Source organism: Stenella coeruleoalba (assembly GCF_951394435.1).
Source record: "Stenella coeruleoalba genome assembly, chromosome: 6".
NCBI lineage: Eukaryota > Metazoa > Chordata > Mammalia > Artiodactyla > Delphinidae > Stenella > Stenella coeruleoalba.
Window position 1 is genome coordinate 47,285,885 of NC_137151.1, and position 26,282 is coordinate 47,312,166.

The 26,282-nt window shown below is 45.8% G+C and overlaps 1 protein-coding gene across 2 annotated transcripts in view; it reads left to right on the top strand.

Annotated features, from left to right (window-relative positions):
• The window catches only part of KIF5C (kinesin family member 5C), a 166,732-nt gene extending 145,840 nt beyond the window's left edge, over positions 1-20,892 (top strand). The window contains exons 23-26 of one of the 2 annotated variants that reach the window (XM_079925007.1): positions 353-457; positions 2,377-2,593; positions 3,745-3,858; positions 16,962-20,892. In XM_079925007.1, the coding sequence (XP_079781133.1) occupies positions 353-457; positions 2,377-2,593; positions 3,745-3,851 (429 nt within the window). In that variant the 3' untranslated portion in view covers positions 3,852-3,858; positions 16,962-20,892. Of the gene's footprint in view, positions 1-352; positions 458-2,376; positions 2,594-3,744; positions 3,859-4,962; positions 5,015-16,961 lie in introns of those variants that run through there. The other variant, XM_079925008.1, reaches the window with a different exon arrangement.
• Positions 20,893-26,282: the final 5,390 nt, after the last annotated feature.

Below are 26,282 nucleotides of genomic sequence, written 5' to 3' on the forward strand. Positions count from 1 at the left end.
GTTTTCACACTAGTTCTTCTTAATGAGTTTTGGAACACTTCCTTTTGAAAAGAAAAGCCTCTACCTGCGTGCAAGGGAGAGGTATATTTCACAAAGAGAGCTGAATCCCTCAAAAAAAGATTTGAAGTTTTTCTGTCAGCTGTCCAAAGAGAGAACACTTTTGATACCAATCAAGGAAATTAATTGGGAAGAAGGTCGAGTCTAAACTTTTAGAACCACTCTTCATTTTCACTTTCAGAATAACCTTTAGTAAGATTGGGGGTTTTCTTTCGAATGGCTCATCCACGTGATGTTGGGACTGGGGGTGGGCGGTGTGGAGGCCTGTCCCGCTGACCCCTTGGTGTTGATGCAGAGTGTAGAGCTGGACAGCGACGAGGGAGGAGGCAGTGCTGCCCAGAAGCAGAAAATTTCCTTCCTGGAGAATAACCTGGAGCAGCTCACTAAGGTCCACAAACAGGTAGGAGGGTTGCGTCATCTTCCTCCCGCTTCTCTTTCTCTCCTGGAGAGAAGCCCCGCTGGATTCAGCCCTAGTGAGGGAGGTGACTCTGATACAGAAGGTAAAAGGACAGTACATCACTAGGGAACATCAGTGCTGGAAGGGACCTGGCACTCTTTTAGTCTTCAGTGACTTCCCTTGTATAGAAAATACCTTTTTTTTTTTTTAATTTTATTTTTTGGTCGTGCCGCGTGGCACGCGGGATCTTAGTTCCCCAACCAAGGATCGAACCCGCACCCCCTGCAGTGGAAACGCAGAGTCTTAACCACTGGACCACCAGGGAAGTCCTAAAATACTTTCCTGATGGAAGCCAAATATAAGGAATTGAGTGTGAGCTCTCTGGGGCTTGGGGAGCAGGGCGTTCAGTCGTGTCTTTTCATCCTGCCTCCCATCCCAGCCTCCAACCCCAGCTGGCCTCAGTGTCTCCCGTGATGCTTTTCAGGACCCTCTGTGGACCCAAAGACTCCACAGAATGCAAAGTGGATGCCAGCGAGCTGGGTCAGGCTCCCTCTTTTTATAGATGAGGAAACAGACTGGGCGAGGAAGCCACTGGCTTCATCCCACACGTGGGAGCACTGGGGCCGGAACCAGCCCCCTCTCTGCACTGTCACCCTATTTCTTGGGCATCCTCTCAGGTTCCTGCAACACCCTGGAGTTTGTCTAGAGTGACAGAGTGACAGTGTCCAAACCTACCGGTGACTTAGGCAGGTTATTTGTCTCCTTTCTGTTTAAATGCTGGAAGGTTCATGACGGTTTTCCCTAAATCCTCAAGATCTTGGATCTGATAAAAATGGTCCAACATTTTGGACCCCGTGGCCCAGGGGATGTCACTTCTCCTTGACTTGTTACATCCTCTTCAACATTACTGATGATGGCATTTTTCCCCAAAGGGAGGATGACAGATTCAACATGGTTGAAGTCATTCAAGCAAATTGTTGATGAGAAATAGAAAGGCAGAAACTACCAGGGAACTTGAAATAGAGCTCTGAAATTCATTAATTATTTTATTCATGAATTCAATGAATATTTATTAAAAACTTACTCTCTGCCGGGCACTGGAGCTGGTGCTGGGTGCGGGGGACACAGGAGTAAAGAAAACAGGTGTAGACCCAGCAGTAGTTCAACCTTTGTTTAGCACTTAAGATTCTCAAAACTTTTCCTGATCCATTTGGATTCCCACAGTGATCCTATGTATGTAGCCTGTAGACTTAGAGTGGTTGAGTGACGCACACCTGGTCAGACGGCCAGGCAGTAACAGATACGGCTCTTGAGCCCATTCTTAACCCAGGGTGAGCTTGTTCCTTCTTAACTGAGCGTCTTAGGTAATGAAAGAATGAGCAGTATCCCTGAGTTACCCGTTAGCCTCTGGATATGTTGCAACGTGGGGTCCAGACCCGGTGCTGGTGTAGACGATGTGTCCTGGCTTGGAAGGAGGCCTTCAGAGAGCTCTAGAACATGAATGCCTTTCACTGAGCGTGTCTGAACTGGCTTCACATTTCTTATCTTTCACATGCCAGTGTCCAAGTAGTCAGTTTTCTCTGGCAAGTCCCCCCCTCACCCCTCAAACAAAAGAGGCAGTAAATCCCACCCACGCCTGAAAGTTTCCTACAGCTGGAAATGGTTTTTGATTCTATCGCACACCCCTCCCCGCTTTCTCGTACCCGTGAATCCTGTGTTTGGCAAATTGGAGCCTCAGGGTATGGGAGTTTTATTCCCGTTGGTCCCACCCACCGTTTATGGTCTTACAGACCCTCCAAGACAGCCCTGGTGGGGCGCGTGGGTGGTGGTTCTAGCTGCTCTCCTGTCACCTTCTCAGCCCCCGCAGTGCGTCTGCCCAGCCCCCCCGCCCCGTAACTCCCCACCTCCCCCTCCCGCCGCAGCTGGTCCGGGACAACGCAGACCTGCGCTGTGAGCTGCCCAAGCTGGAGAAGCGCCTGCGTGCCACGGCCGAGCGCGTCAAGGCACTGGAGAGCGCGCTGAAGGAGGCCAAGGAGAACGCCATGCGGGACCGCAAGCGCTACCAGCAGGAGGTGGACCGCATCAAGGAGGCTGTGCGAGCCAAGAACATGGCCAGGAGGGCCCACTCGGCCCAGATCGGTACGTGTGCCCGCACCCGGGCCCTTGACAGAAGGCGAGGGCTCCTCTGGGTGGAAGCTCTGGGCGGGGCGGCCCGGCTCCTCCCGGCACCCAGCGTCCATCCTGGGAGGATGGGATGGCCAGGCGTGCGCTTCCTTACACTGAGAGATTCTGGGGGACCTTGTGATCGTCAAAGCTATTGAGCTGAGCAGAGAAGGCGGCCAGCCCTGGCTTCAGGCGGAGGTGTTTGGCTGTAAACAGACAGAGGTATACTTTCTCCGGAATACCGGAATATATGGCTTGCTCAGGAAAGCCCGAAGGCCCCTTCTGTTCTGCACCCGGCGGAACCATGAGGGAGCTACGTGTAGCCAGAAGCCTCAGGGAGAGCTGCCTGCAAGCGCAGCCTTGGAAATACTCTGGAGAGAGCCAGGCCTGGCATCAGTGAGTGCAGGGGGCCTGGCCATCCAGCCCCTTCAAGACCTGGATTTGGACCCATGCAAAGAATGAGAGTGTGCCTGTTGAGTCATCGTTCTTGGGATAATGCGGTGACAGTAGAAGGGATTTAAGGATGTTCTCTAGAGCGCTTCTTTCTTTCTTTTCTTTTCTTTTCTTTTTATTTTTTCAATGGAAACATCTCCAATAACATGTAATATTATTTCTCATCAGATATTGCTGTGCAGATGTTATGTAAACCAGCAACTTCACATTTCTAGTTTTAAGATCATAACTTACATTAGTGGTTCATTGCATTTATTGGGTCTTATACCCTGGGACTATCTTACTGAAAACTGTGAACCCTCTCCCCCTAAAATGCATCACAGACAGAGTTCTGCATCCAGTTTCAGGGAGATACTGTTGGAACCCATTGGGACCCACGGATCTGCCTCAGATAAAACTGAAAGTCCTCTGTTTCTAATTTTCCTTGATAAGAATTGAAATAATTGATACACAAGGTCTCTTTGTCCCCTAAACATCGGGTGCCTTGGATTAACTAACTGTACTAATCGGAGGGCAAACGTCCCACTTTCAGAAAGATCTGGTGATTGATAAGAATTGTCATGTCGATAAAAAGTGTGCTTCTTGGTTTTCGCACGTGACCTGGAGGTATCTCGGCGCGGCTGTTTAAGTCCTTTCTGAATGTCTCTTCTCTCTTTTCTGTCGGTTGCATACAGCCAAGCCCATCCGCCCTGGACACTACCCAGCATCGTCTCCAACGGCTGTCCACGCCATCCGAGGGGGAGGAGGCAGCTCTTCAAACTCCACTCACTACCAGAAATAAACACGAAGTGAGTCCTTAGTGTCAGGGGTGGCTTCCGTCCGGGGCAGGCCTGGGGCTCTCCCTGCTTCTGCCTGGCTCTCAGCCATGTGTGTGTGGACCTGCAGTGGAGAGGAAAGGGTGCAGCTCTACCCCAGCACAGGCCCTGGGGCTTCAGGTTATCAGGGGCCTGGGTCTACCTTTAGCTCAGTCTAGGACCTCAGGGTCTTCCAGCTAAGGTCACCTGGTGCCAGGGACCCTCCAGGGACGGGCAGGGTGCGGTGAATGAATCATCCGAGCTTTCTCTTGTCTGCGGGACTCCCCTCTGTAGCTGGCATCCAGAAGGGCATTACCTGTTTGTCAACTGCTTTTACCCAGAGTAGGCAGGTGTGGGTGCCTGCTTTAAGTCTCAGGAACTGGATATAAAGAAAGAGCCAGATAATAGAAAGTCACTTTCTTTTTTTTTTTTTTTTTTTTTTGCGGTACGCGGGCCTCTCACTGCTGTGGCCTCTCCCGTTGCGGAGCACAGGCTCCGGACGCGCAGGCTCAGCGGCCATGGCTCACGGGCCCAGCTCCTCCGCGGCACGTGGGATCTTCCCGGACCGGGGCGCGAACCCGTGCCCCCTGCATCGGCAGGCAGACTCTCAACCGCTGTGCCACAAGGGAAGCCCTAGAAAGTCACATTTTTATAATTACTATCTGAACGCAACAAATGGAATCTTTAAGAATTGTGCAGATTTATGTCTAGGTGGGTCCAGACCACTCTTTGCTTTGAGATGGCGGTCTGAAAACTTCTCTTCCCACACTCCACATGCCTGACATTGCTGTACCAGCACAAGGGAAAAAGTGATGTCCTTTTAGAAAAGAGAAGGAGAGAGCACAAGCCTGTCCTCTTGTACTTGAGATAAAGAGTTTACTGGTTGGGCAGGGCAGACAGCTAGGTGGCCAGAAAACTCTGTTTAGAGAAACTCTGACTTTGGGCCAGTAACCCGTAGATGGGAGGAGGTGGATCCTAACGTTGACCTTGGAGTCTTCGTCCTCACTAGGAAAGCTTGTGAGCTTGACAGCAAAGCCGCAGCAATCAGGGGCAACTCAGGAGAGCGGTGGTTCCTCACCCAGTCCTTTTTGCGTCAAGGTAAGGAAAGTGAATATGAGGGGCTGGAGACTCCACTCAGGGGGTACGACGATATTGCTAAGGCTCAGACTAAAACTTCCACGGAGGAAGCTTGGCGGCTGCACCCAGATGACTTTCACCTGCCCTGCCCCAGGCAGCATGTCGAGGAGCGGGACAGGTCGAGGCAGGCCGCGGGCGGGCAGCGTGCCCGCCACCTTCTGCCGTATCCTGGGAGGGTGGATGCAGAATTATCTTGGCTGTGGGCCACCCTGTTCAGATGCGATCTCTGCTTTCAATCAGAAATAAAGTGAAGCTGGATGTTATAAAATTGCTTCTGACCGCACGTTATCAGTGTCGGGGATGACGCTTGAAGGGAACTGTAAGAACAAATTGGGCCGCTTAGAACAGAAAGCCTAAAGCAGTGGTTCTCGACCTTTGGCGGGTGTCCGCATCATCTAGCACCCAGACACCCAGGCTCCTTGAAGGAGCATAGGCCCAGAGCCTTTGTATTTTTACCAAGTACCCCAGGTGATTTTGCTGGCCACCTAAGTTTGAGACCTGCTAGCCTAAAATATCCTAAAGTGGCTGATACAGGATGGACATTTATTTCTTTGTCACGTAAAGGACATTTGAGGGTGGTCTGTCAGTGACTGGTAGAAAAACTCTACAGTGACAACAGAAAGCTATAGCCTCTTAAATTTAGACTCACTGTCCTCAGCACGTACCTTCCTTGCTGGTCTCCTAGATGACTTCCTCAACCTCGCCTAAATGACTTCTGCAGTTCTAGCTATCGTGCCTGTGTGTTGTGTGTTCAGCAAGCAGAGAGGAGGCTGGGGAGAGGCAAAAGCAGCTCTTACAGTTGAATGAGCTTCCTTTAAGTAGCCTCCCCGGAAGTCCCATCCAACTCTGATCCCTGCATCCCTCTGGCCAGAGTTGAAACACGCGGCCACATCTAGCTTCAGGGGAGGCTGGAGAAGGTCGTCTTTAGCTGGGCACCTCACCGCCCCACACAAGAGTAGTGTTCTGTTGCCTAGGACAAGGAGATGGAGGTTGGGTGGGCAGCCAACACTCTACCTGTTGAACACCTGATCTGCAGCGGCACTGTGCTAGACGTCATATCTACATCACCCCATCTGATGGGAGCACCGGGTTAGTGTGTGCCCTTGGCTCCCAGCAAGCTTTTAATGACTATACCGGCCCAGGGATTCCAGGGTCAGAGACTGCAGTGGACAGTCCCTCTCCTCGTGCATGCCCATAAATGCCTATCAGACCCACGTTTTGTGGAGGGTGCGTACAACCAGATGTTGGCTAGGCCTCACCCATATATCCCCTTCTCACTCTGAAGACCGAAAATCAATAGGTCTGGTGAGACTTTGAAGACCTTCAGCGTATAGAACCACCCTCACCTGTCATGGCCATTCTTTCTCTAACTCAGAGTGTTTTGAGTGGTTTTGATGATTTTATCTGAAATTGGAACCTCCACCACCCACCTTATCTATTCAAATGACTCCTGTAACTGCATGTTTTCCTCACAGTGTCACCAAACAAACAGGCCCCATCCAGGTGTCGGGATGGTGGTAGGGTCAAAGGGCCTGACTTTGGACGAGCGACCCAGGTCAGGTGTCAGGTCTTCCACTGCCTTCGAGTTACTTAACCTTATGGTCAGTTTCCTTGTCTGTGAAATAGGGAGAATCCTTTCCCTGGGCCACGGGCATTGATTTGAGGACTAAATGAGGTCATACTTCTGAGCTGCTTGGCACATAACAAGTGCTCAAGAAAATGTCAGCTGTAGGAGAGGCTAGCACTGCAAGCTTGGCACACAGTAGGTGGTCCATGAATGTTGGTTTATATTCTCTTCTAATTCTCATAGTTGTTACAAAATAGTTTTTAGTCTGTAGCAATTGATCATAACCACGGCAGGGAAGGCCCATGTCTGAGTATCCTATTTGGTGCTATGACCAGATATAAGGGGTTTTAAAGATACTATCATTTATTTATCCAAAAGTTATGAACAGCAACATTGACTATTTTTATGAAAATAACTGGGCATTGGTCAGTGGAGGTTAAAAAAAGGATGATAACCAATGGAGTAGGGAATTATAATTGGAAGTGAGGGAATGCTTATTAAAAAATAAGCTTATTAAAAAAATTGGAAATATGGAATTAATCGCTTAGATGAGATCTAATTAATTAATTAGCAATTAATTGCTTTTTGAGATGATCTTTCCTGCTCTTTGGATTCTCGTTCTGAAGTGTGTCTGTCCTGTAGAAATGATCTCAACTGCTGACTCTTCCCAGCCCTCCTTTTGGAGCCAGAGCGGCACATTCATACTTGGGCAGCATCTGGGTACCTTTGGGTGCCCTGCTTCCTAAGGGGAGGTCCACAGCTGTGCCAAAGGCTGCTCAGAGCTCCAGGAGGATAACCACAGAGACTGAGGGCAGTGATGTCAGCTTCAGCACGAGGGGGAAGCATGGGCCAGAGCATGGGGGTGGGGAAATAGAGCCAGCCACTGCATGCAGCTTGAAGTTTTGTTTGAAGGAGCAGAGGAATGGAGGGATGTGGGGTTAAGATGGGATTTGCATTTCTTTTTTAAGGTAGGAGCCATTGCAGCTTATTTGTACGCTGATGGTAATGATCCAGCTGGGAAGGGAAATTGATAACTTAGGAGACAGGAGAATTACAGTAGAGAGTATTGGCTTTCTGACAGGTGCTGTGATCCAGAACATAAGCAGAGGCAACACTGCACCCAAGGTGACAGGAAGGCAGAGCAGAAAGTACGGATGCTGGTGGCTGGTAGATGGGGGTGTTGGTAGATCCATCCAGTAAGGTGGATGCCATCTTAGCGCTTGTTTTCTCATGCAAGTAAGAAGCCAGGTTACCAGCTGAGAGGGTGGGGGGAGACCGTGCTGCAGGCTGAAGAGAGAAGGCGTGAAATAGGCCTCTCGGGCAGTGCTGAGTGCTTACTTGAGGCCCCATATTGAAAGTAGACAGCATTTAAATACGTGTTCAGCTCCCTGGTTCTGAGGGCCCTGGAGTACGGCGGTGCCAGTGGGCACTGGTTCGAATTGCCCACCAGATGGCGCCAGTGGGGCATTGCTGAAACCTGTTTTCTGACCGGCTTTGGGGCAGAATTGTGTTCTCTTCGTTTTCCTATCTGTAGACTGTTATTTCTCAAGCTTGAGTAGTAAATAGAGTACTTTTAGGGAAATAAAATTCTCACAGATTCCTGGAGTTTAAATTATAAAACAATTATAAAATATTTCAATTATTTTAATACTCAAGTATTTGCACATTAAAAACAGTGTACGCTCCCTATACTTACTGGATCTTCCATAACTATCAAGTTGAAACAAATTTAGAAAATAGATTTAAAAAGTCAAAAATCCAAATCACTAACCTTTACTAAGCTTTACTAATTTAACGAATGACAGTCTTTTGCTGAAAATAAAGAGCTGTGTGCAGTGTGACTCTGGTATGCATTGCTTCTGGTCAAGTTTGGCTCATGTGTCAAGACATGACAATTCTTTCACCCTCTTTCTCTGTTAAAAACCACTGCAGAATCACAGCATGCTTTCAGGTCATTTTATCTTCTTGTGGCTGGAACGCATCATTTTCCCATTGCCCAGCTTTAGCCTGAAGGTGATGAAAGCTGTGAGGAGAAGCACCAACTCGGTGTTGGCATAAAGCAGGTGTGGTGCTGAAGTTGATGACAGGTGGTCAGCTAGATAATCTAGAATACGCACATGTTGGGCTTCCCTGGTGCCACAGTGGTTGAGAGTCCGCCTGCCGATGCAGGGGACACGGATTCGTGCCCCCGTCCGGGAAGATCCCACATGCCGCGGAGCGGCTGGGCCCGTGAGCCATGGCCGCTGGGCCTGCGCGTCCGGAGCCTGTGCTCCGCAACGGGAGAGGCCACAGCAGTGAGAGGCCCGCGTAAAAAAAAAAAAAAAAAAAAAAATCCTAGAATACGCACATGTTAACGCTTCAGATTTTCATGGCAAGAAAAGCATAAAATTGAAAATATTGTGAAATGAACCAAAGACTGAGGATGCCTTTCACTTTGTTGATATAGATGAAGACTGATATTTTGAGGACTGTACTTTTATTAGAAACCATATATATCAAGTCTAGAAATCATATTCTATTTAATAAAGTTTTGATACACTTTAATAAAATATTAGGCGAAATCGCAGTGGCGGAGCTGGAAGGGACTCACTGGCCTCTTACAGTACATTTGAAGAAGAATTTTTTTTTTTAACACTGTGATTTCATGTTTTGAGGCATAAAGAAAAGAGCTCTGGAGAAGCACTTCTGCAGTTCATAGCAGGGTCACCCAGGTGAACGTAACTACAGGAAGCCATCAAAGGAGCCCAGGAGTCTGTCATGACCCCTGTGTCACGATTTATGTGACATTCCGTGGGTCACTAACCGTCACTGTAGGATGGCTCTGTCTCTTTCTGGTTTTACTACCTCAGGAGCTTATCGTGACTATATTTGCTAATTGTTTTCTTCTTTTTTTAAGTGTACGTCTAAGTGTTTTCGTTTTTTTAAATTTAATTTTTATTTTATATTGGAGTAGAGTTGATTTACAATGGTTGTGTCAGGTGCACAGCAAAGTGATTCAGTTATACATATACCTATATCCATTCTTTTTCAGATTCTTTTCCGATATATTAATAAAAATAAGACCTTTAACTCCTTAAATGGTGGGATGGGGCACACGCATAACGAAGATTTATGGGCTTTCACCACCCTTTCCTTTTGCTGCCATGATGTGATGGTCATCTGGGACCAAGGGTCTGAACTCCTGGACCCCGTGTTGCCTGTGTGCCTCCTGCTGTCAGGATCTTCAGCCTGTCATACTTGGCCCAGGCACTGGGAACGCACAAATGACTTTCTTTCGCAAGCAGTCTTCTCACAGTAAGCTACATCCAAACAGGGAAATTCCAAGTGTGCATTAAAGACAGGAAACCCAGTATTTTCTAGCCTCGCACGTAAACCTCACATCTCCTTCACTTTAAATGCCCCTGGCCATTTCCTCATATTCACCACTCTCAGCGGAAGCCCTAAACATAACGTCCACTTGGGCTGCTGGCTCTTCTTTCTTTGAATTGAGAAAGTTCCACCTTCTCTGAAGCCCCACCTCACCCTTCTCCCTTAACTGCTTTCCTCACCCACCCCAGGCAGAATGGAGTTTTCTCTCTAAGCTTTTGCCTGTTGGAACAACAAGGCTGTTTCTGGCTGGTCCTTGGTATATCCTTAGGTTCAGGCTGAGCTTCTCAAAATGGCATCTGCTAATTTATACTCTATTTTCTTTTTTTTTCCTTTCTTTTTTTTTTGTGGTACGCAGGCCTCTCAGTGTTGTGGCCTCTCCCGTTGTGGAGCACAGGCTCCGGACGTGCAGGCTCAGCGGCCATGGCTTACGGGTCCAGCCGCTTCGCGGCGTGTGGGATCTTCCCAGACCGGGACACGAACCCACGTCCCCTGCATCAGCAGGCGGACTCTCAACCACTGTGCCACCAGGGAAGCCCTCTATTTGCTTTTCTGACACACTCTGTCTTTCCTTCTTTTCTTTTTTATTTTAACATCTTTATTGGAGTATAGTTGCTTTACAATGGTGTATTAGTTTCTGCTGTATAACAAAGTGAATCAGCAATATGTATACATATATCTGCATATCCCCTCCCTCTTGTGTCTTTCCTTCTTATTACCCTTCTCTCTGTCCTGAATTCCTGCATCCAGCCTATCTTGCACCATTGTTGGGGTTCATCTTGACCTGTATCCTGTTCTTGATACCCTAGTCACAAATAAAAAATATAGCGGCATAAGACGCACAGGTTGACTTCTGGCCAGAGCAGAAATGGGTTCACTCCACACGTGGAGGGTGGGAGAGCTGCTGCTTTGGGATTTAGCCCTTTGAAGCCGAAAAGCTTCCTTTACAGTAGGTCATGAAGCCACACATGTGGTCTGCATCAAAGCCACTGGGCTGTTCAACTTGCTACTGCTGTTGGAAAATCCTAGCAATTAAATGAGTAGCTAGTATGTGCATGCGGAGAGGGACCCTTTGCTACAGGCAGGGTAGCTGGATGGTTGTGGGCTCAGGATCTGGAGTTGGACTTCCTGGGGTTGAATCCCAGCTTGGACACGTCCTGGGATAATTACCTCATTTCTCTGGGCCTCAGTGTCCTCCTCTGTGAAACGTGGCCAGATAGCCCCTACTCATAGGGTGGCTGTGAGGATTAGATACATGAGTATCTTAGGGCTTAGATGAGTGCCTGGCACAGAGCCAGCTCTCAGTGATCGCTGGTGTGGTCATGATGGAGTCCAGCTTCACTCAACATGCTACACAGAGGCAGAGTGAACTGTCAAGATCTTAACAACTTGGTGGTGGTGGATCCTGGTCTAAGAGCTCTGATCTGCTCTGCAGCAGTTCTCAGGGTTCCTGACCTTGGGACCTTTGACATTCTTAAAAAGTATCAACATCAAAGAGCTTTTCTATTTCTGGGTTGTATCTATGATAGGTATTATGTTAGAAATTGAAACATTTAAAATAGTAATTCTATTAACAAATGCTATTTTTGGACTTCCCTGGTGGCGCGGTGGTTAAGAATCTGCCTGCCAACGCAGGGGACAAGGGTTCGAGCCCTGGCCCGGGAAGATCCCACATGCTGCAGAGCAACTAAGCCCATGTGCCACAACTACTGAGCCTGCGCTCTAGAGACCACGAGCCACAACTACTGAAGCCCGCGCGCCTAGAGCCCATGCTCTGCAACAAGAGAAGCCACCACAACGAGAAGCCCGCGCACCGCAACGAAGAGTTGCCCCCGCTCGCCGCAACTAGAGAAAGCCCACACGCAGCAATGAAGACCCAATGCAGCCAAAACTAAATTAACTAATTAATTTTTAAAAATGCCATTTTTAATGAAACATAATTATTTTACAAAACAAAATCTTAGAATGGTGCACTTATGGTTTCACAAATCTCTTTACTATTTAGCTTGATAAACGACACCTGGATTCTCATATCTGCTGCTGCCTTCTATCTGCTGCAGTGGGTTGTTTTAGTTCAAGTATATGAAGCAAACCCAACCTCTTCCCTCCAGGAAAGGTTCTTGGCCATTTAACAGCTAAGAAAACTGTGGCATGGAGAAGTTATGATCATAGTACCTTCATCACAGGTTTGTGCTGGGAATTGAACAAGACAATGTGAAAGGAGAATGAAAAGTCATAGAAGAATGCCTGGCAAAAATCTGGCCCTGACAAATATTCTCCAGTGTTATGGTGGTTTCATGGGGACAGGCCTAAAAGGAGTAGACGAAGCAGGACCTCAGGAAGAGAGGAAAGACATGACTGCAGATGGGCACGGTGGGACCTGGGATGGGACTTAGAAACTGGCATTGTGAATTCAACAGGAGGGATCACAGAGGGACCCTTACTTCATTTCCAGCGCAGTCAGCTGCTGGACCTAATTCACCTTAATGGCATGGTTCTCAGACTTATGAATTCAGAGCAAGTAAAATTGTCTCTCTACAGTAGATTGCACGAATGCCCCCGTAGGATAAATCCACTTCTGTTCAGCAATGATATGTCCAGTACAGTTGTTAATTCTTATAATGTGGGGATTGAACTGTAGAAAGGCAAAGGAAAGATAAAACTCTGTACTGTTTGGATTAAGCGTAAATCCACTGCAGGCAATTGCAAAAGCCAAGGTTGGGGGGGAAACATCTCTGACTACTTCTTGCAAAACCCACATAAAATTAGCTTCTTTCTTCAACCTTCCCCATCCCTTCTAAAGAAAGGTGATTTTATTTCCTTCTCAGTCAGTCACACATTGCCACTCTGCATTACCATCTCCAGTTGGGCAGAGGCCCAGGGACAGTCCAGTAGCGGGTCACTTGGTTTCAGTACCCTGCTTTTAGGAGAGCGAGCGGCTCCTGTAAACCATCTAAGGAGGGTCAACAGAACTGGGTTTTAAATGTTCTTGAGATGCACTGACCTCTCTGGATGGTCAGTCTATTATTGGAACAGTCAGAAATGTTTTTTCTAGGGCCTCACCCATTTACCTCTATACATTATATCCATTTTCTCCCCAGAATTTGTCAAAGGAGGTGAACTTCCAGAAGGTTGGGGGATGGATGGGAATATCCTAGTTAAATCCATTCTTGGGCCTGCTGGAAAGACTGCTTTGGCAGACATGTCTGTAAAGATCTTTAACTCAGGATGAAAAAGAAGCACCTCTAGATAATAAGGATGTTTTCTTGGTGGAGTTCCTGTGTTTTCCTTTCAGAGCCCCTCACAAAGTCTCGGTTCTCTCTTGCGCTCCTGGAGGTGCTTAAACTAAGCAGATGGGGCCTCCTTTGTGGCCCCCTGTTTCTTCCAAACTCTTAGCTAATACGTGCAGAATCTTACACGTTGGGGGAAGGGGGGATTTGAATGAAAGGCCTTCTGTGGAAATCGTGTCCCTCTGTGGTTGGCTGGAGCTGTTGAGGCTGCCCTGTTGAGTCTGTGCCTAGCGCTTGGCTGTCAGCATGGGTTGGCTGCGGTCATCACGTCAGGCCATAACCCTACAATTTAAGGTAGGGGCTCGCACCTCCCTGCCTCCAGGTGTGTAGGACGGCTGTCTCATCTGACCAGGGTGAGCCATAAGTGATTCTGAGATCCTGTGCTTGGAAAAATGAACCTGGAAGGACAGTGAAATGGGCATTTCAAAGGGAGTGTGCAGAGAGCGTTCCCGAGCCTCTTGGTTTTCAGCTCAAAATGGATTTGAATGACAGCTGTGACTGTTCTTTCTTAGGCTTTTCATTTCTGGTCCTAATAATAAGCACAAAATCTCACCAGAAAGTCTAAACAGTACAGAGGCTCCTCCCAAAGGCAAACCTCTCTCTCTCTCTCCCTCTCTCTCTGGGACTTCTAAAAAGGACAGGAATATCGGTTGCTTTACCATTTTTAATTGAGCAGCTTTGTAATTGCAAGTGATTGCACTATTGGAGCAAGAAATGGTAGTTATCAGATGAGCTCCCTGAATATGTATTTTTTGAGTTGGGGAAAAGGTAGTATTCTTTTTTTATTTTTATTTTTTTACATCTTTATTGGAGTATAATTGCTTTACAATGGTGTGTTAGTTTCTGCTTTATAACAAAGTGAATCAGTTATACGTATACATATGTTCCCATATCTCCTACCTCTTGCGTCTCCCTCCCACCCTCCCTATCCCACCCCTCCAGGTAGTCACAAAGCACGGAGCTGATCTCCCTGTGCTGTGCGGCTGCTTCCCACTAGCTAGCTATTTTACGTTTGGTAGTGTATATATGTCCATGCCTCTCTCTCACTTTGTCCCAGCTTACCCTTCCCCCTCCCCATATCCTCAGGTCCATTCTCTAGTAGGTCTGTATCTTTATTCCCGTCTTACCCCTAGGTTCTTCATAACCATTTTTTTTCTTAGATTCCATATATATGTGTTAGCATACGGTATTTGTTTTTCTCTTTCTGACTTACTTCACTCTGTATGACAGACTCTAGGTCCATCCACCTCACTACAAATAACTCAATTTTGTTTCTTTTTATGGCTGACTAATATTCCATTGTATACATGTGTCACATCTTCTTTATCCATTCATCTGTCAGTGGGCACTTAGGTTGCTTTCATGTCCTGGCTATTGTAAATAGAGCTGCAGTGAACATTGTGGTACATGACTCTTTTTGAATTATGGTTTTCTCAGGGTATATTCCCAGTAGTGGGATTGCTGGGTCGTATGGTAGTTCTATTTGTAGTTTTTTAAGGAACCTCCATACTGTTCTCCATAGTGGCTGTATCAATTTACATTCCCACCAGCAGTGCAAGAGGGTTCCCTTTTCTCCACACCCTGTCCAGCATTTATTGTTTGTACATTTTTGGATGATGGCCATTTTGACTGGTGTGAGATGATATTTCATTGTAGTTTTGATTTGCATTTCTCTAATGATTAATAATGTTGAGCATTCTTTCATGTGTTTGTTGGCAATCTGTATATCTTCTTTGGAGAAATGTCTATTTAGGTCTTCTGCCCATTTTTGGATTGGGTTGTTTGTTTCTTTGATATTGAGCTGCATGAAGAGGTAGTATTCTAAAAAGGAATGTGTTCTCTTTTTTTTCTACTCAATTTTTGTTCTTTATTCCTTTTTTTCCCTCACCCACTTTGCTTTTATCTACTTTTAAAATCCCTTTCCACACTCTGAAATTTTTCTATTATAATTTATATCCTGCTTATTTATACAAAAATATGTGAGATTGTTTACAGTATTATAACACATAAATCAGGAGAATGAAGCCAAAAAAAAATTAGAGAGGGAGAGAGCACTGTAGCAGGAACCTGAGTCCAGGGGGTGGGCTCGGGGAGCACTGTAGCAGGAACCACAGTCAAGCACTAAATTTGGATGTAAGCCTTCTAGGGGCAAAAACAGCATGAGGTGTTGAGTTGGAGTTCTTTTCTTTATTGAGGTGTAGTTGATTTACAATACGACATTAGTTTCAGGTGTACAACATAGTTATTTAAAAATTTTCTAGATTATACTCCATTTATTGTTCTTATAAAATATTGGCTGTATTCCCTGTGCTGTGCAATATATCTTTGTAGCTTATTTACTTTATACATAGTAGTTTGTACCTCTTAATCCCCTACCCCTGTCTTGCCCCTCTCCCCTTCCCTCCCCTGCCATTGATAACCACTAGTTTGTTCTCTATATCCATGAGTGTGTTTCTTTTTTGTTATATTCACTAGTTTGTTTTATCTTTTTAGATTCCACATATAAGTGGTAGCATACAGTATCTGTCTTTCTCTGCCTGAATTGTTTCACTTAGCATAATGCCCTCCAAGTCCATCCATGTTGTTGCAAATGGTAAAATTTCATTCTTGTTTGTGGCTGAGTAGTATTCCGTTATGTATCTGTATGGAGTTCTTTTTAAAATCAGAAGAGCAGGTGGGTTTTTCTTCGTGTCTGTCACATTTCCTGTGCCAGCAGTCCCCATGTGTTTCTCAAGGATGAGCCTCCACCTAGCTCTCTTGTCACCCACGCCCCACCCCAGAAGCACCATGAGCTCTGCACATGACCCACAGGCAGGATCACAGACAGACCCAGGGCTTCCAGCTGATGTGAGGAAGTTGAGCCTTTCCGTTTCTTCCTGAGAGTTGAGTTCATTAGAGTTGGTCCAAAGGCTGATAAAGGGCTGGCCTCTGAGTCGGGACTAGTCGCCTTTCATCCTGGAGACTTGACGGTGATCAGGTGAACATCTGGTGGGACGTGGAGTGAAATCATAGGGGGTGCCCTACTGAGTAACGTCATCACACTGGGGAGGTGAAACACACCTTTCAGGACTGGGAGCCTCCTTCTTGAGAGAGCCTGGCTAAGGGGGTGTGTCTGACCTGCCTGGGTATCTTAAAGTGCTGGCAAGTGAGAAAGGATGTTTGGGTTCCCTGGAGGAATGAGAAAATGTGTTATGTTTCTCCAAACATCTATAGTTTCAATAGGCATGGCTTTGGGAAGAGACAGTTGTCAGGGCTAAATACTTAGAGCAAAAGCAGTAAATAGGAGGCTGTACTGTCCAGTAGGCTAGCCACTAGCCACATGTGACCACTGAGCACTTGAAGTGTGGCCAAGTCCACACTGAGATGTGTGGGAACTGCAGAATACACACCAGATGGCAAACACTGGGGGAAAAAAGACTGTGAACAATCTTAGTAGCAATATTGTAATGGAAAATATCTCAATCCCTACTACTTGATTACATGTTGAAATGATAACATTGAGTATATTGGGTTAAATAAAATGTATTATTAAAGTTAATCTTACCCGTTGCTTTTCACTGCTTAGTGTGGCCAGTTGAACATTGAAAATTAAATGTGTGGCTCACATGGTATTTCTATGGGGACAGCTCTGGTCTAAATATCGAAAATTAAAAGTTTTTTTTGTTTTTCTTCCTGAGGAGTGAATTTCCATTGTGTTCTCTAACTCCTGTGTTCTCTCTTTGGTTCTCTTTCAACAGATACGACTCTCCACGTAGCATGTCAAGGACTACATTAATCACCAATTCCTTTACTTTTTTTCCCTCCTACACAATTTCCATTTTCTTTTACACTTGCTCACCCCAGCCATCTGCAGTACACCAGTTTCAGATATTTGAGCTGTGTAGAGTTTCTGTGTACAGATGTGTGCTTGGACTTTTCTCTTCCCGAGAAATCTGAAGGGGGCGATTACAGAAGATCCACTTACTCCTGGGATCTGTTGCTGTGGCCCCGGGCTCGGGGCATTGGGTGGTCCCTGGGTGGTCCTTGGAGACTCCTTCTCTGCAGCCACGTCCCAGCAAATACCATTCCCTGGAGGGGAACAACCAAGTGCCGTGGAGGCAGCAGCTTCTGCTTCGCCGCCGCAACTGTCTGGTTTCCTGTAAAATAAACACATTACTTTATATTTTTAGGGAACACAAAAGTGCTGCTATAGGGCGCAAAATTTTCATTCTGGACGCTTTTCCAATACAAATCACCCCAAAGACGCATTTTGAATATCCTGGTCGCATCTTTGGATCTGTAAAATACACCTTTTAGTATGGCATCCGTTAAAATGCAAAGCAAATTTCTTCGAGGCAGAAAAACAATCTGACAGTAGCAATGTAGAAATTGTTCACTCAGACACATCTGTGTAAATGCGAAAAGTGATAGCATTCACCTCTGAGCTGCTTGCTATTGAACCTGCGGTGACTAGTCTCGGCCAGCCCAGGTAGAACATCATTCCTTCAGAAGTGTTGAAAATGCTGCAAAGTTGGAGGAGTGGAAATGCGGCTGCCCCCCTCCTTGCTTCCTCTTCCCTCATCCTACTGGAGCTTGCATCAGGGATGGCCTCTTTCTCTACGGAACCATCTTGAGCCTTGTGGGGGTATTGCTGACGAAATCCAGGATCATTCCAGCAGTTGAAAAAGGAAGCCCTAGGGGGAAAGCAATTGACATATCTTTGTGCCTGTGAATAAGTTGCCATGAATAATGTGTTACATTAACCCATCCTTGCCGACCACTTAGTTGAGTTCTCTCCTTGGCATCAAATAGATAGGTTTCCTCTTAGGCAGAATTAGAAGAAATCGATGTGGACGGATTTTTTACATTCGGCTACTGTTTTATTCAAATACATGAATCTAGAGCTGAATCAACTCTTATTTCCAGTTGTGCATATTAAAATGATCGGATTCCAAGTAGTAAAGTTTCAGGGAAACTGACAAGGATTCAATTAAGTTAGTCTTGTGTGCTGCTACTTGTTTTGATAAATTTGAGGGTTAACTACTTGTTTTGATAAGTTTGCGGGTTAAGTCAGTGATAACCAAACCAGTCTCAGTGAAAGCACCCATCCTATGGTTGTGTCAGCCCAGGATGAGTGAGCTGGTACTGTCCCTGCTGCTGTCACCACTGGAATGAAATTTTGCCAGAAGAGACGTTGCGCTTTCTCATTGCTGGTGGGTGAAAGATAGTTCAGGTGTGTGTGTGTGTGTGTGTGTGTGTGTGTGTCTGTCTGTGTGTGTCTGTGCGTTTGTGTGTCTGTGGATAAAGCACTAAAGACTGAATTGACTTCTAGACTTTTCTTGTATAAAATTTCCCTAACCAAGCAAAGCTGCTTTGACTTAATTTATTTGTTAAATGTTGCACTTTGTTTATGTGTGGGTTTTTTTTGGGGGGGGGCAGCTAGTAAGTAGAGAGAAGAGGACGAATTCTACTGACGTATTTATTTAGTAAAAATGACAATTTTGCATTCATTTACGTTTTAAAAATTTTGTCTCATTTTTTTTACATTGTTGCTAATGCTCGCCCAACATAACTGCTCCAATGCTATTTGCCGTCTGACAGAAGGATCCTTGTAGGGCAGGCTTTGCAAACCTTATCAGGTAATAACATATGCCATAGATGATAACCTTGCTGTTGAGATGTTTGCCTCTTATATTAGAAGTTAAAACCGGCCTTTGAGAGGATCGCCAAATAATAAATTGTCATACCACTGCTGTCTGTTTTGCAACTGTGTAATAACTCCGTAGTTGGAAATTGAACAAAGGTTAGGCATTCTTTCCTTCAGGCTCTCTTGTTAACAGATTATTTTAGATTTTTTCCGAAGTAAGTTTTCCCTGGGCACCCCTTTTCTAATTCTAAAGAAGTGTTTGGCCCTTTCATGTTTCAAAAAGAAACATTCGCTTGTAGTTCCATATTTCTTGATCTCTATAAGGGACTCACAAAATTCAGTTTCCTTTTATTCACAGAGAAAGTTGGCTTTGATGTCTCTTAAAGATAATTCTGCTAGCTGCTGATCAGCCAGTCAGTTCACCTAGCTTCAGTCTTTATAGGACCTCTAAACTAATTTTCCTACACTGTGACTGAAAGGTAGGCAGATCGTGGGAATGGATTATACGGTATATTCAAATGGATCTCTAATATTACTTTGTCTAATAAGGTAATATCAGGACCACATATTCTGTAGGCCTCTTTTGTTAAAAGCCACATTTATGCAGTTTTCACTTTTTTAGGCTATTGTTCCTTTACATTTGTACTCCAGGCGTAAAAACCACACTTGTGAATGGCTGAGCCTATGATTATACTTTCGGTTGTATTTTGCTTTTTGCTAGTGTGTGTGTGCTTGTGTGTGTGTGTTTCTCCTCTCTGAATCATTTTATATTTCGTGCTACTTCTTGAAAGTTTACTCTTTGATGCTAAAAGGGAATAACCAGATGATTTCTAAAAATAATGTCTCCCTGCAGGATGGTGGCTTGTTAAATTAGAGGAATGCTGTTTGCTATATCAACATGTATGGTCAGAGGCTAAAATATATTAACGCCAAGTGTGTTTTGGTCAATAACTGGAGAATTCTGTTTAAATGCGTCATCTCTTCCAACGTTTTACAGTTTGCCATGTGGAATGGCAGGTAGTAGGGAGAAAAATAAGTGTGGATTAAGACTTTTAATTAAAGGAAATAGTTTCATATGATTAAGAAAATTAGAATTCGTAGAAATACTGGGATAAGTGAAGACATAAAAACGTCTGTCTAGAATGTAGCACCTAGAGAGTTTTTGGAAGCCCTACCTTCACATGAGGGCGTGATATTCCTATCCAAAGCCAGACTAAGCCATCAGCAGGACGCATGGGGGGATTATTACCTCTCCTTTCCTAGAGGAATAACCGAAAGCAAATAAAAATTCTTAACAGTCCCCTCTTTGAAGTGTATTTTTTAAGCAAGGTGGAAAACATTTAGACTCTGGCTTTATGACACATTAGGGAAGTTGTTTGTTGGCAGGGGGCAGGAGGCGGGGGACCCGGAGGATTTCACTTATAGATTGTCTCACCCGCATATTGTGAGCAAGCTAAAGGAACCATCCCACTCTAAAATGCCTTCATTGAACAATAACAGTTTATAGACTTTTTAGAAAGTATTGAATAAGGGTCAGGGAACAGCCGAAGGCAGTACCGCTCCGTGAAGTCTGCTTACACATTTACTAATTGTCCATCAGTTTAAAATACTTTTCACCATGTGCAGATATAAGGGGGATAGGGCACTCTGTAGAATTATACATGTCTAGTTTGTAAAGTATGTCGTGTGTACTGCAGATGTATGTTCTCTGGGCTTTGTGTATCTGTACAGTAGCTTTCATTAAAACAAAATTGTGGACTAACTTGTTTTGGTGGTGTGAGGGGGAGAAGGGCCGTTTATATCAAGTAACGATGCTGTAATATAGTACATGTAACAGAAGATCTGGAGTAACCCTTCCCTGGCCCGTGGAAAATTTTGGTGATCTTCTAGGTTCTGAAATGAAGATGTATGGATATTCTGGCGGACTGCATGTTGTATAATTTGAAAAATACTAAAAGTGGAAAATAAAATTGAATTAAACTTTGGCTGGTCTGTTTTTTCTTAGAGTCATCTTAAAGGCACTCTCCTTGAAGGCCTCAATGCCGTTGTGAGGACGGGCCTTTTTCTGGCCTTGAAGGAGTTCATTTCAGTGAGCAGCTGCTTGAATTCAAAGCCTGAGCAAGGTCAACCGTGACCTTTCTGTCTTTTACTTTGCTCGAATATCTGTATTTAAATTTTTCCTTCATTGAGGACCCAAGAAAACCTGACATTTGTTCCTTCAGCACTGAAAAGACAGCCGCCTATGTCAACAAGTGTCTTAACTTTTTAAAAAGTAGGATCGAGTTAAGGTGCAATAGACCAGTGTATTAGCTGAATTTCTGAATTTCTTCTTGTCCAAGAAAGGCACTTATTCTAATAATATGTTTTAGCTCATTGGCCTTCTCCAACTAATGCCTTGGACCTCTGCGTATATTGAAAGGTTATTGGCATCTTTTGAGAAGTGTTGGGGTGTTTGTATTCCTGTTTAACTTACTGATTATTGCTATTAACGTACAGGTCTGAGATCTTGTGAGAGGATGCCAGAGTGTGAAGCCGTTGGAGAATAACAAATGGCGGGACACAGGATTACTTTTATCTGCTCTCTTAGCAAGGAGACTTCCCTGCCTCAGGTCACTGAAATCCTGTGGCCACGCACGGCCTTGTGTATGTAAAACACCCTCATTCTGGTTCTTGGTTTGGTTAATGTTGCATGGGAGCCAGACAGGAGACTGCCGGCATCAATTAAAAGTGGAAAGATGGATGCCGAATAAAGATTTTATAAGTGGAGTTGAGGACACTGCAAATCATGTGCTTTTATGATGTCTTATCCATCTCCTCGAATTTGTTATTCTCCAAAGAACTTGGAAGAGGCAGTTACCAAATATCAGATTGTTAAAGGTGACTTAGGTAGTAAAACTTCAAACATCGTGGGTGAATATTTAGGCTGAAGCCTGTTTATTTAAGACGGGAAAGCAGTCTTTTGAAAGGACCTGATGACAAAGCACATTTCAGTATCACTGAGAAGTGACCCTATAGGTTCCAGGAGAAGCAGCTCTGCAGTGCAGTAGGTCTGCACTAGCACCCACTGTTCCCCGGGTTCCTGTGAGCCTTTCCCGAGGTTTCCTGTTCTATTGAGCTCTGAACGGTGCTCGGGCTACGCCTTGGAAGTACTACAGAGCTAGAGCAACTGTGGTAGAATGTGGAATGGAAGCTATAATCTGCCGAGGCAATTACCGGTGATGTGTGTATTTGCAGGTTTAATTCTAGCATTTGTGACAGGTTATATCTTGTGATTTGTCTCATGTACATGATAAATTGAACAGGAGTGGGAGGGATCTCTCGGGTGACACATCAGATGAAAATATGTGGGCTCACTTGACAAATGCATCCTGAGCCATGGGATTTTTACTTTCCCTTTGGCGTTTGGTGGTTCTTCAGCCAATCTGCAGAGAAAACACCGATTTCTGTGTGGTTAGCTGGGCTCAGAATAAAAGACTTGCAGGTAATCCCTGGGGATCTTTCCACTTGTGATGCACCATGGATGCAAAGGCTGGACTCCTCCACCTGCTTTGCTTCCCCAGCGCTGAAGGAGGTTCTGTTTGGAGCCCCTCTCTCTGGGACCCTTCAGACCCTCGCTCCTCCACGTGACCAGACTGCAAATCATTCTCCTACGATAGCTTTTCAAAAAATTCACCTGAAAAGATACTTTACTCCTTCAGAATGTATACCCGAAATGAGAGAAATTGGCAAACTTGCTCCCGATGACGTGTACCAGCACCAGAACCTCGTAACGCTTGGAAAGCTGCAGTAGGCAGTGCATTAAGGTGAGAGACTATCCTGGCGGTGTGCCAGACACTGTATTACGTGCTTTACATGTATTAGTCCATCTAATCCTCCTAATAACTCCATGAGGTAGGCACCATTATCTCCACTTTAGCAGGGAGTAAACGGGCACAGAGAGGTTAGTTAACTTGCCCAAGGTCTCACAGCTGGGAGGAGAAGCCAAGATTGAAACCCGGGAAGACTGGTCCTAAGGTGTGTGCTCTCCACAGCTAGTAACACTGCTGCTCAGAACAGTGCTGCGTGTGTGTGTGTGTGTGTGTGTGTGTGTGTGTGTGTGTGTGTGTGTAGTGATAACCAGCAAGCAGCCTCAAAAATCCTTTTGTAAAGAATTCATACAAAGTGTTCTTCCTTTGCAACTTTTCTGTGTTTTCTCCTTTCATAGGAATCCGAGACCTTGTTTTTTGAATTACTTTAAGCAATCAAAAGCATCTAGGGAAGAATCATCGAAATAATAAGAGATGCCTCACAGCAGGGGGGGCCTGACAACATACAACTGCAGGGCTTCTGGAGGAAGGCTGCCTGCAGGAGCGCAGTGCTTAGAATCTTTTTCGTACATAGTGGACACTTAGAAAGTGCAGCAGTCACTTGTGTCACGGGTTTCAAACTGTGTGTAGTAAGAATTTCACTTATCCATGTTGACTTTTTTTCTCTTTAGGACACTAATTTTCTCTGCTTGCATTTTAAAATGTATAACCTATATTCCTCAGTTTCTCAAGCTAAAAATAAAGCAGGGTTTTCTTGTCCCAGCTGAGCCGGCTCTAAGGGAGAGTCTGAGGGGGCACTGGGTGGGTTCCCTTATCCCACCCAGATCTGTGTGAGGCCTCGGAGAAGACTCTCAGGGAGCTGTGCTGATAATAGCTGCCCCGTACCTAACCTCCAGCCCTGTCATAATGATTAATAGGATCTCACTTTAGTGCTTTAAGTTTTAGAAAAAGTAAACATGCCAATCATACCACACATGCATGTGCACGTCCAACTACAGAAAGGGGCAGGAACAGCACAAGTGGGGTTCGCCCTGAGCCCCCCACTTTACTGCAGACTCCCATTACCTGTGCTTCACCTGTCTGAGGATGCTTCTGATGGGCTACTGCAGGGTTGGGAGGGACAGGCTGGTAGTAGGTGTGTCTAGGTCACGGGATGCTAATTCCTTCAGCTAGTGGCAACCTGGCTGCCTGCAAGCCAGACCCCAACCAGCAGCCCAGGCGTCCTTGCTGCCCTGCAATGCCCCCTTCTGGGACATGTACACAGCGGCAAGATACCCCTGGAGCACTGGCCATCAAGCAGTGATGCTACTCAGTCATCCTAAATGGAAAGAATGATGGACTTGGGACCTGGATCTGACTCTTCTTACTTCCCATGGACCAACTGTGGGATGTGGTCAAGTTGTTTACCTGTGTAGCATCTCGATGACCTCATCTCCATACCTGAATTACGGAGATTTGTAGCCCACTGTCCTCCGCCCTTCGGTTTGTTGTTAGGATCAGATGAGAAATTGTGTGCAAGCATCTTATAAAAGTGCTACTCAAATGTAAGGGATTGTTAGGTTGAAAAATGAAATTCAACGGACTAAATCTTAAAGATTTTATTTGGCTTTATTCAGTGATTCATGAATTGGGCAGCATCCAATCTAGCAGCTAGAAAGAAGCTCCGAGGAGCTGTACAAAATGAAAGACTTTTATAGGCAGGAACAAAGAGGCAAAAAGCAGGTTGGTTATTGCAAGGTTGGTTTCCTTTAGGGAATGTCAGGGGTCTGTAAGGCAGATGACCTAACCAGCGCCTATCAGGCGATTTCCTATTGCCTGGTTTAAGATTCCATTTCTGGGAGAGCCGAACCTGTAATTCAGTCTCGTCTCGGTTTGGTGACATGGGGCTTAGCATAAGTGATTCCATTTGGGGCCTGTTGCCTTGTTTTTTTTTTTTTGTTTTTTGCGGTACGCGGGCCTCTCACTGTTGTGGCCTCTCCCGTTGCGGAGCACAGGCTCCGGACGCGCAGGCTCAGCGGCCATGGCTCACGGGCCCAGCCGCTCCGCGGCATGTGGGATCTTCCCGGACCGGGCACGAACCCGTGTCCCCTGCATCGGCAGACGGACTCTCAACCACTGCGCCACCAGGGAAGCCCTGTTGCCTTGTTTTTAATAGTTATTATCAAATACTTCCCAGGAGCAGGTGTTTTTGCCTTGGACCCCAGCTATACCTTCATTTAGCATCACAGATACTTAGAGTAAGAGAGGAGGCTGTGAGGAGACCCCAGGAGTCATCTAATTCTACCAGTGAAATGGAATTTCTCTCCATTTAGGGTCCTCCCTCTTCCCACTGCTCCACCCTCTTCTTTGGGGGAAAGTCTGCTCTTAGGCTGTTTCATGGGGAGAGAAAATGCTCCCTCCTGAGAACTGCAGTGAGCAGTGTTTAGGGCTAGTTTCCACCTCTGTGCCTGGTGGCTGTTCATACTGAGGGCTCCCGCAAATGCTCCCCACTCAATGCCCTGACGCTAGTCATGAATCAAGTCTATTCAGATTCCCAATAATTACAGCTAGTGCTGAGAGCCTACAGCCCAGCAGCATCTTTGTAGGAGCTTAACAAGTCCCCCAAGGTGAGCTCAGGGATGCTCAAGGAGTCATTTAGCCAAGCCGGAACACAAAAGCACACTCAGCATCTGGAAACAAGCTGTCTGCTCCCTCTTCTAGAAAGTGCCTGGGATCCGAAAGCTCCCCTCCTGCCACCACATGCACTAGAGGCAGGAACTGACTGCAGAGTGCAGGCCAGGTCTGCTCTCTGTGTGTGGCCTGCCGCTTATAAACAGGAGAGGGCTGTGGCCAAGGCCTCTGCTTTATACCCACCTCCTTGCAGACCTTACACCCAGGAGAAAACCAAAATCCCCAGAGTTCAAGTAACTTGTCTGAGGTCACGTGGTTTGTTTGGGCTCTAGAGCTCCGATTCCTTTCTATTTCAGTCCTCTGCATGCCAATGCAGGGGACACGGGTTTGAGCCCTGGTCCGCGAAGATCCCACATGCCGCGGAGCAACTAACCCTGTGAGCCACAACTACTGAGTCTGTGTGCCACGACTACTGAAGCCCACGTGCCTACAGCCCATGCTCCTCAACGAGAGAAGCCACTGCAACGAGAAGCCTGCGCACCGCAATGAAAGAGCAGCCCCTGCTCGTCACAACTAGAGAAAGCCCGTGCGCAGCAACAAAGACCCAACGCAGCCAAAAATAAATAAATAAATTTATGTAAAAAAAAAAAGTTTCTGCCATTCCCAATTGTCCCTGTGAGCTGTTGTAAATGAAGTGCCTTTTTAAAAAATTGAAGTATAGCTGATTTCCAGTGTAGTGCCCATCTCTGCTTACAGCAAAGTGACTCAGTTATACACATATAGACATTCTTTTTTTATATTCCTTTCCATTATGGTTTATCACAGGATACTGAATATAGTTGCCCCGTGCTATACATTAGGACCTTGTTGTTAGTGCCTTTTAAAGTGGATTACACTTCACTATATTGGGCCAAAAAGTTGGGCTGTTCTTGGAAGAAATACAGATCCACCACTAATAGAGTGGAAGAGAAGCCTATGAAGGACGTTGGGACACATTTGGCTCTACCCAGAGAGGT